At 42.0% G+C, this 10188-nt stretch overlaps 1 protein-coding gene across 1 annotated transcript; it reads left to right on the forward strand.

The window, feature by feature from the left end:
- Positions 1 to 1641: 1641 nt before the first annotated feature.
- RSPH1 (radial spoke head component 1) lies at positions 1642 to 9799 on the forward strand. The gene is made up of 9 exons (XM_052795155.1): positions 1642 to 1771; positions 2356 to 2469; positions 2591 to 2696; positions 3884 to 3974; positions 4212 to 4347; positions 4652 to 4723; positions 6507 to 6729; positions 7161 to 7304; positions 9153 to 9799. Exons 1-9 carry the CDS (start codon positions 1721 to 1723, stop codon positions 9200 to 9202), a joined length of 987 nt encoding a protein of 328 aa, XP_052651115.1. The 5' UTR covers positions 1642 to 1720; the 3' UTR covers positions 9203 to 9799.
- Positions 9800 to 10188: the final 389 nt, after the last annotated feature.

A 10188-nucleotide genomic window follows, 5' to 3' on the forward strand; every position in this document is an offset into this window, starting at 1 on the left:
CTTTTTAAAGAGTGATTGTTTTTGAATACCGCAGCTTACATATGAAACATAAAAAAAAAAGCAACATAAAATACAAAGCAGGTCTTTTGCTTTTGGGGTATTATTACTGATTAATATGGACTGAGGGTGACTATGATATACTACACTCTCTCCTTCTCCTTATGAGCTGCTCCTTTCCACTCTTCTTGGCCTTTTGAGAAAAGAGCGCCCTTCTCTTGCCTCCCTGCGTTGTTTTAGCTGCAATCATATTAGTATGGGAGGCTCTTGACTGGCTCAGGTGGCTGAAATTGTCATTAGAGTTACGTAGATCACTGCTGAGGCTGACTGAGTAGAGGGGCTTGGAGAAAAGTCAGAATACAGAGAATTTCCTACATATTAAGATCATTGAGAATTATAGCTGCTGAAAGGAGAAGAAAAAACTTCAGCAGAAGTAAAAGTAGTTGTATGTGTGAAAGCAGAAGATGCGTAAGTGATGTAAAAATCTGACTCATGGTTCTGCTGTCTCACTGTTAGAACTGCACAGCACCCCTGTCACCACAGCAGTTCAGTGCAATTTAGAAAAAATAACAGGAGAGGTTAAGTTGCACTCCATTCATTTATGCAGAATCACAGGATTTTCCAGGCCAGATCACATGGTGGTTTGATGACTTCCAGTGCCTAAGCTCCAGAAGTGATTAGTGTCAAGAGCATTTCCCTGCCTCTGTCCTGAGTTAGTGTCCCCGAGTTAGTTACCCATATGGACTGTTCTGCTGTGCTTTGCATAGAGAAGAGAGAGGAATCTCTTCAGAGTGCCCCACAATGCAGAGCCTGACTGCTAACAGTATGACAGTGTGCCGGTGACAGCCCAAGCACGTTTCTGTGACACCTCTTGAGGAGTCCACGTGGGTCCTCTGTCTCCAGCTGCGCCATCGGACGTGCACCGTCAAGCCAGCTGTGGAGATCCTGTGGGATTTCAGAGACCGGAGCTGAATGCCGTTGGCCTTCTGGCTCCAGTTTAAGGAGTGTACGGAATTTCCAGTGGGATTCACCAGGCCGCGCGGGAGGGACCGTGTCTGGTCTGTCGAGCAGGTGAATGAGAGTCATCATCAGGCTGAAACCATATGATATAAAACAAATGATAAGCTGCATGGACTGGAATTAAACCTGACAGGAAAAAAAAGAATTCTAGATGCAGGAATGGTTCTAATAAATCTAAAATGTTGTTTACAGGCCAAACCAGCCAAACTACTGGGAGCTCTCAGAAGACTGAGTGGGCTCAGGTCTCATCTCAAATGCCACCAGCCTGTTTCACGACACTTAAGGTACAGGTCAGGGCGCGCTAGGCGCAAGAAGCAGGAGGGAGGGCAGTGCCGGGGAAAGGCGGCGGCCCGCACCCCCCGGCGTTCACTACCGCGGCAGTCCTCTCACGGTTGCCGCAGCCCTCCCAGGACTTCGGCGCCGAGAGCCACCAGGCACCCCGGGAGGCCTCCCGGTCAGGCGCGGCCCTCCGCTCTCGGTTAACGGCCCTTCTCCTCACAGCCGAGGCGGCGGCGAGGCGGCGGCGAGACGGCAGCGCGCGGCGGTCCCGCCGCCCGCCCCCCGGCCCGCCCCCCGGCCCGCCGCGGCGGTGAGGGGCGGGGCCGGCCGTTGCTCTCAGCACCCGGGACAGCAGCGCGAGCCCCGGCGCGCCCCGCCCTCCCCCGCGCGCCTTGGTTGCCACGGTGACGGCGACGCCGCGGCCATGTCGGACCTGAGCTCTGAGGAGACCGAGGAGGCCGAGGCCGATCTGGGGGTCCGCCGGGGCGGTCGGGATGCCGCTGGCGGCTCACAGCGCGGGCGGAGGCGGCTCTGCCCCGTCGGCCGGCCCCTGCCGCGGCGAGGGGCCCGTCCCCGCTGGGAGCACCCGCCGCCGAGGGCGCTGGGGAGGAGCGGGGCGGGAAGCGGCTCACGGCCGCGGGCGCCTCGGCAAAGGGGTGGGGGAGCGCCAGCGGGGAAGGGAAGAGTCAACGTTACCGGTCAGGGGGTCTTGAATACTGTGTGCCGGCCGTGCCGAGCCCTGGAGAGCTCCCGAGGCGCTTCTTCCGAAGTGGGGCTGTACCGTTTCAGCTGGGACCTGCCTAACTTTCTCCGCTGGATGAAAACAAGTCATCCATACTTTCCAGTAATGTGTCAGGAAGAGAGGAAAGCCTCTGGGTGCCAGGATATGATCAAAGTGTCTGCATAAGCAGTACATCTGTTGGCCAGGTGCTCCTGCAGTCTCTGATTCAAGCCAAACTGGAGCAGCTTTGAGCAAACACTTGTTTTCCTCTGTCTAATGAGGTTAAATTCAGTCAGGTCTAGCCCTCTTAAACATTTTTTTTCCCCACATTTGATCAGGAGTATGATGGTGAACGCAATTCAGAAGGTGAGCGACATGGACGTGGAAAAGCACGTCTACCCAATGGTGATACGTACGATGGAGAATATGAACATGGTTTCAGAAGTGGACAGGTAAGACAGTGACAGAAGACAGTGGTTGTGGTTAGGTTTCAGCAGTTCTTTTAGTTTGGGCACTATATTGAAACAAGAGTGAGAACTGAAAAGAATTTTATCTATACCAAATATGTTTCAGGGGATCTACAGATTTAGAAATGGTGCTTGCTACACTGGAGAATATCTTCAAAACAAAAAGCATGGCCAGGGTATTTTTTTTTATCCAGATGGATCAAAATATGAAGGTAAAACAATGAACACAGTTGCAAGGATTTCTGTAACTGAAAGGACACATTCTTTCCCTCTCCCCCCTCCCCCACCCCACCCCGAATGCAAGGAGATAGTGAATTGGAAAATGCATTACTTTAAGAAGATAAATTTGCTATGAAATGTTTTCCTTTTATTTCTTTTTTACTACAAGCTCTGAGAAATGTGGGTTTTATTTATGGGGACTTATGTCAATTATTGTAAGAAAGCTGATATTCAGCAGCATTTTATTCTTGTCATGTCCTCCTTTCAAGTGGGGTGTTCCAAGTCCTGAGAAATATTAAGTATCTTTTACAAATCAGTGCAATCTTGGTAGAAGAGAGTATAGTTACTTATTTCTGAATGACGATTATAACTACAGGTGTGTTCAGTATAAAGTATTTCAGGACTTTATTATGTCCATCCTTAAAAAATAGTCTACTGATTAGAGCACTTACTCAGGGACTGGGATGCCTCTGAAGTTTGAAAAAGCTGAAACTCGCATTGTTTCCCTTTTTCCAGGAGACTACCTGAAAAACTCTGAATATCAGTTAGGCTTCAAGGGACAATATTTCCCCCCTCCTTTCTAAGCTAGACAAGAAAGAACATTCACATTGTGAGGGCTAGAAGCAGAGAGCAAAAAGAGCAGCCCAGTCTTGCCTTACATGAGCATATGCACGTGTGATTTTTTTATTTATTTATTTTAATTTTGAATAGAAGAGTAATTAAGACACACAGTCTAGCATCCTTTTGAGTATATATGCCCCGTGACTGACAGGGCAATTTTAGCAAATGAGTCAAAATAAAGTAGCCCCTCTTTTTATTTGAGTCACATTATCTAATACAACTGTAATACATTACCAAATTTAAAGATAGGAGCTGGATGTGACATGACTTCTTGTGTTCATAATGATAATGGAGAGTGATAATGGAGACAGACTGTGATGGACAAAATGAAAGGGAGGTCAGGCAGCTGCATAAATATGTGTGGAGAGGAACAGACAGAAGGAAAAAGAGCAAGGGCTTAGAGTAAGGAATGGTGTAAGGAATGGTAAGGAAGGACAATGGTGTCATAGCTTTCTTTTCCTTCTCTAATAATTCACGTATGATAACTTTACAAACTGACCACTAAATCACACAATGAAATAAAGCCTGTCTCACTGTTTTTATGGTATTCTCATTAAAGGAGACTGGGTGAATGACCAGAGACACGGCTATGGACAGTATACATATGCAAATGGAGACACCTATACCGGAGAATGGTTTAACCACAATAGGTTTGTTTCATTCTTACAGTGATGTTTCAGGTCACCCAATGGCATTAAAATGCAAAGGTCATTTTCAAAGCATGGCTGACTGGAGCAAATCAAGTGCTACTGGATGACCCTGGCAATTTAGTCCATCTCGAGTCATTTCAGCTATTTAAATAATACAGTTTTAATACCTTAAGTATAACAACATCCTAAATTCTTAATATTCAGTAATACAAAGCAAAATTATTATTTTCTTCTCAGGCACGGACAAGGTACATATATATATAAAGACACAGGATCTAAGTATGTTGGTGGTTGGGTAAATGGAAACCAGGAAGGAGAAGCTGAACTTATCCACCTAAACCATAGATTTAAGGGCAAGTTTTTGAATGGAAATGTAAGTGTGCTGGAAAACTCTCTATTCATCTGAACAGTTAGCATGGAATTGCCTTAATATGACCTGTTTCCACTTAAAATAAGAAGCTAGGCTCCTGATCTTTTGTAGTATTTCTTGTACCATAAATGTAACATGAAACTGAATTAATCTGTAGGACAGAATGCCAAGTTTCTCTGCAACTTGGCTTTCAAACTATATTGTTATTGACTATTGTATGAATTTTGTAGTAAAGCATATTTTAAACTTATATGCTTAGAATATACTAACTTTATAGTTCTGATGACTTTTTTATATCTTTGTGCAGCCTATAGGTCGTGGCAAATATATCTTTGATATTGGATGTGAACAGCATGGCGAATACATACAATCAGAGCAGGTAAAAGAAATAGTGCAAATTATACTGAATATCAGAGAAATCAGTAAATCAAATCTATTGTTGAGTAATCTATAAAATGCCTCATAGACGCTGATGTTAAAGTAGATCTTAGCAGTCAAAAAAGGGTAGAAACTCATGCTTTTTTAAGAACTAAATGAGGTTTCATTTTGCTTTTTTCTTTAGCTTCTCTACTGTGTAAGCTTTGACAAGTACAAGGTGTGATTTTTGCATTACTTGCAAACAGGAGTCCTTTCTGCTTAAAGTTTAGGAGAATCAGGACCTTTCCAAAACATTTAAAGTTTCAAAGCACAGAAGAATGTAGATGTATTTGTCTGTGCATTTAGCCTGTATTCTACTTCGTTCTGAACACCAGAAAACAATGAAAAATATTTCTTCTTATATTTCTGAATTGCTTGTTGCTCTTTGTACAAATGGTAATTTCCAGCAGACTCGTGTTTTGGAAATATGTCCCACTGTTGTCCTCGTCCTGGGAGGAGCTTAATATCCACAGCTCCTAATGAATGTAGGGAGCAGCTGGGATCAGGGCTTGTTTTTCCTTCTCCTTCCTGTGTGAATGTTTTGAAATGTTTCTGACTGATATGGGGCAAAATAGCTATAGAAATAAGAAATATATCAATATTACTGGTTTGATTTCAAGAAAATATGCCACATTTTAGCTTAGAGTTTGCTACCTCTGTTGTCTGACACATTAGTTCCCATTACACACTCTTTGAAAATTCTCCAATGCAGCAATTGTTTCTTAAGACAAGGACAAAATAATAACAAAAGAAATCCTATCATTAGTGATAGAGATTTGCAAAACATGGAGACTGTTTTGCTTTTTTGGCTAAAAGCAAGAGATCCTCAAATTAAGTATCAGATTCATATGAGCATCCAAAGTGATGTGTGCCCAGTATCCTCAGTTCAGTTGGGAATTGTTGGATATGCTGATTTTGGAATATTAGGCCATTCATGTGGGAGTTTAAACATGAATTTAAAAACCCAAGGTTAAACACTAGGCTCCTGAAAATCGTTACTCTCAGGAATAATACTTTCTTCTCATGTGAATGCTGTAGTGACTGTGTAAAGCAAGGGAGAGTGCTGTCACTAAAGTAAGATTAAATTTTGCCTCTTTGCTGTAGTTGAAGTAATTGCAGAACAAGGCCCATTTAAAAAAAAATTAAAAGAAATTAGCTTGCCATACAGATAATGATTCCATTACTAAGACTCCTTCATATTTGGACAAAATAAAGCATGATTTTTTAAATAAAAAAAATTATCTTCAAATTTCAAAAACATCAGCTTTGTGCAGTACCTTACTGCTTCCTAGATCCATTCCAAGGTCTTTCCTAAGCAAAGATTGAGGCAGAAAGAGCTGTTTTGCCGCTCTGTTCCTGTGTGAGATAGTGTAACATCTACCAGACAGAGCATCAGGTCTTATTTGCTGCTGTTATACTGTAGACAGGCACAGAAGAGGAGACATAGTTGATAGGCCCCTTCACAGCTGATCTGTTTAAGGGAGAGACAAAATTTTACCTTAAAGAAAGCAAGCTGGCAAGCATTGATCATGAGTAATAGTCAGCTGATTTTATCAAGGTTCAAAGTATAGTTCTGTTCCAAGATTTGTGGCTGCTGAAGTTCCTCCACCTGTAAATATTTTAAAAGGCCATGTCATTGCTATTTTGAGCCTAGATAAAGAGGTTTTAGTACACAAAACCACCATCATAGTTACTCCCTTAATACCTGTAAGATGAGATGCTGGATTTCCAGAGCTGTCTTCTAGGATAAAGGAGAGGGAGAAGAAGAGGAAGAACCCTCATTGCTTGTTGCACCAAAATGGAAAGCATCAGAAATTACCAAACTAACACTCTGGACTCCCCATGGGGAAAACCCACCTTCTCCCAGAGAAGCCTCCCTAGTGGGAGCAGCAGCAGCAGCAGCAGCAGCAGCAGTGGAAGAAAGAGCAGCAGCAGTAACTGAAGAGGAGAAAATGCCATCAATTGCAGGTCTGTTCTGCTGGACAGCTGGAAACTCCATGCTTTCATTATCCCCTGAAGCCGTGTTTTTCAGGTTTAATATCAAGTAGTGTGGGAGGGTTGTGTCGTCCCCGTCCCCCCCAATAATTTACCACATACTGAATGTTAGGAACTTCCAAGTCTGTTCATAAACTGCACAATATATATATGTCTGGTTTATCTCACATAGCATGATGAGATACAACTAACTGTCTTGGGAAGCCTGTGAATCATTTTAGTCTATATCATGGCCTGTTATACAAACTTGATTATAAACAGTTACAGAAGATTTTGTGGGATTTCTCATGTGAGTAAAGACTGCAGACTTCAGTAGGAGTTATTAGCTACTGCATGAAAACAATGGCTGAGTGCAAATTTGTAAAATTAATTTTCTTTGGTATTTCTAATTTCTCGTATTTCAGTCACTGATGAGCCTGCTGAGGGTAGGGATGATGAGCCTTCTGTTCATGAAGTATCCAGTGAAGTTTTTAGCCCAGCAAGGGATGCAGGAGAGGAAGATGAGGGAAGCAGAGGGGAAGAAGAAAACAAAGATCAGGAGGATCAAGGTGAGGAATGGGGCATGCATGCTCATTTTTCACTTACCAATCAGGGTTTGAAATGATGTATGTCAATCAGCTGAAGTCATGCTGCTGTTGAGAGGTCCATTATCAAGCTGAAGAAACCATGGGAATCTCTACCTTTAATAAGGGGGGCCGTCCTCTATAGACGTAAACTGGTTTTGAGTAGTCAAGTTCATATAGTGTAACAGTACAAATTAGAAGTGACACTTCTGTGCAGCATTATCTATGCACATACAGTTGACACCACTTGCAGAGCTGAGTTTGTAAGTGATTGCATTTGCAAACTTTTTTTTTTTTTGGTACAAAAATGAGAGAGAAGATTTCAGACCCTGTGAAATTCAAGGGGTTTTGAGCACTCCACTTTTCTCTCATGGGTGGAACTGTGTATTCTTATTCTCTCAACTGAAGTTAAAAAGGAGGCCAAACAAATCTGAAGAAACAAATTTTAGCTATTGTTATGCATTATGGTTTGAACAGTCTCTGGTTGATTTGTTTCTCCTACAAACCAAAGAGATTTGGAATTCAGATACTCAGGTTCTCTTCCAGCCAGTTCAGAAGACTGTTTTAAATACAAAATTACTAAGAAGCAACAAAAGGATGCATCTATGTTTACTCATATTCAGCTGATAGACCTCCACCCAATTGTGTTGTTTGTATTTATTGTTAACATTTACAAGCTTACATATCTGATGTATGAAAACATAAAATAAATTTATCCATTTGTAATCAGTCCATTTTACAATAAATCAAAGCAAAGCACTATCCATCGGGATCAGAAAGACTATTAAACCATGTAAAAATGCCTGGAGGTATACATTAAACATTTAGGTTAGGTCTTGGAATTTTTGTAGTTTATTTGCTCTCGTTTTTTACCCATTACCTCTGAAGGTGCTCTCCTGCTTCAGGGCAGACTAGCCAGCTAGCTGATCTGGTGTGTAGGAATGATATCTTACAGGATCCCTGGGCTTGGATCAGATCCAGTAGAAATCTCAGCAGGTTTCCTGCATAGCTCTTCTTCGGATTTGGCAGAAGTTCACTGAGCCTGTCTCAAAGTTTGTCTCAAAGTCTCTTGGACTCAAAAACCCATTTTGACTGAACTTGATTCTAATAAATTTTCTGGCCTACCACAACGTTCTGGTATGCCCATTGTTTTTTGTGGTGTTTTGCTTTTTTTTTTTTTTTTTTTTTTAAAACAAATGGACCCAAGTAAGTATCTGTCAGAGACAGCATAGATGCAGATACCAATGCAAGAAAACATAGGAATGTGGCAGATGTTCTCAAAGTTCCTTCCAGCTCTTTATTTCTAGACTCAGAGAGTTGGATGATTTTATACATTTTTCAGCATAGGTCTACATCCATAATTAATTAGACAACATATTGTTCCCCTTGTCTTTATGTTTAGCAAGATTAAGTTATAGTAAGAGGAAATGATTTGAAGAAAACATGCATACAGTGAAGAGCAGATGTAACAAAATCTGTTTTCTTGCAGCCTTATATTCTCTGTCCCATTACCGTAATTTTTTTCCACACAGGAATTCCATCCTTCTTGCTCCGTGTTTCTTATGATATCATCTAAATAGGAGACATTCTTTGGCTATTCCAGAGATACATATGGGCTGGCTGGCAGTCAATATGTGTGTACTGAGTCTTGTCTGGCAGCTGACAAACAATGTATAACAGTTAAATTCAAGTATTGGCAGTGAAAGGCAGTGGGGAAGGAGGACTGAGGTAGACAGCATAGTCCTAGAATTATGTTTTAGGTTACTAGGATTATGTTCCAGTATTTTGTGATAAAACGCATCTCCATGTCCTGTCTTTCCTTTGCCTCCACAGGAACTGCTAGTTTAGAGGATAAGGAGGACGAATCAAAGGAAGCAGTGTAATTGGATACAGCTACAGACAAAGAGCCAAAAAAAGGAAATGTCAGAGTAAATAATTTATTATGGTAAACCTGCAATATTTTTATTCATAAAAGGCTGAGTTAAGATACTTTGAATAAACATTTTTGTCACTGTTCTGTCTGGAATATCTATCTCTGAAACTTTTATGATCTCAGAGTATGCTCTGAGATGTTGTGTGTTGTCTCACAACAACTAACTTTATTCCATGTAGCAGGTAGTCAGTTGTTGAATTCAGTGCAGGATTATTCTGGATTTATGAAGTTGTGTCCTCACAAGTTTTCAGAAGCAAACTCAATCTTCTCCTGCTGCTGCTAGTTCTTCTCTTCCTTGAACCCTGCCTCTGAGCACAGAGACTTGGGGGTTTTGCTTGGGAAGACAAAGACAAAAGCAGCACTGGCCTTGCCAGCTCTATCTGTATCCCCTGTTACTAGACCACCAATTACAGGCCTACATTTTCCTTGTTTATTTTTTTGTTCATGTAGCTGTAGAAGCTCTTTTTGTTGCCCTAAATGTCCCCTTGCCAGTTTGAACTCAAACTGAATTTTGCTTTCCTAATACAGTGGTGCATATAAATTCTTCCTTTGTAGTCTGTTTTTGCTTCCACTTCCTGTATACTACTACTTTTTTTGTGTGTGTGTGTTGCAGCTCAGTCCCAAGTTGCTTGTTTACCGTGTAGCCTTCCTTAACCTGTTTAAAGGAGTCTGTCAACTGATCAGGGTGAGGAAGTGGATCTGTAACAAATTCCCAACACTATCCCACACTTAATAGCCTCGCTGATGCACAAGCTCTCAACCAGCATGTTGTCCATAGTCTTCTTCACATAGAGGAAAACTCTCCTCCTCATTTTCCCTTTCTGTCTCTACAAATGAGCCCTTCATTCATTGGAGAGCTCCACTTGTGTGAGCTGTCCCACCATGTTTCAGCTTTTCCAGGGATGTCACAGTTCTGCATCTGCACACAGAGCAGTT

The sequence above is a fragment of the Harpia harpyja genome, chromosome 8, assembly GCF_026419915.1.
Source record: "Harpia harpyja isolate bHarHar1 chromosome 8, bHarHar1 primary haplotype, whole genome shotgun sequence".
Classification (NCBI taxonomy): Eukaryota; Metazoa; Chordata; class Aves; order Accipitriformes; family Accipitridae; genus Harpia; species Harpia harpyja.

What these genes read in the sequence shown, in the direction of transcription:
- RSPH1 (XM_052795155.1), top strand. Translation starts at nt 1,721, where the DNA reads ATGTCGGACCTGAGCTCTGAGGAGACCGAGGAGGCCGAGGCCGATCTG. An exon ending in AGATGGATCAAAATATGAAG is followed by an intron (nt 2,697 to 3,883) that starts GTAAAACAATGA and finishes TTCTCATTAAAG; the next exon opens with GAGACTGGGTGAATGACCAG. An exon ending in AATACATACAATCAGAGCAG is followed by an intron (nt 4,724 to 6,506) that starts GTAAAAGAAATA and finishes GCTGTCTTCTAG; the next exon opens with GATAAAGGAGAGGGAGAAGA.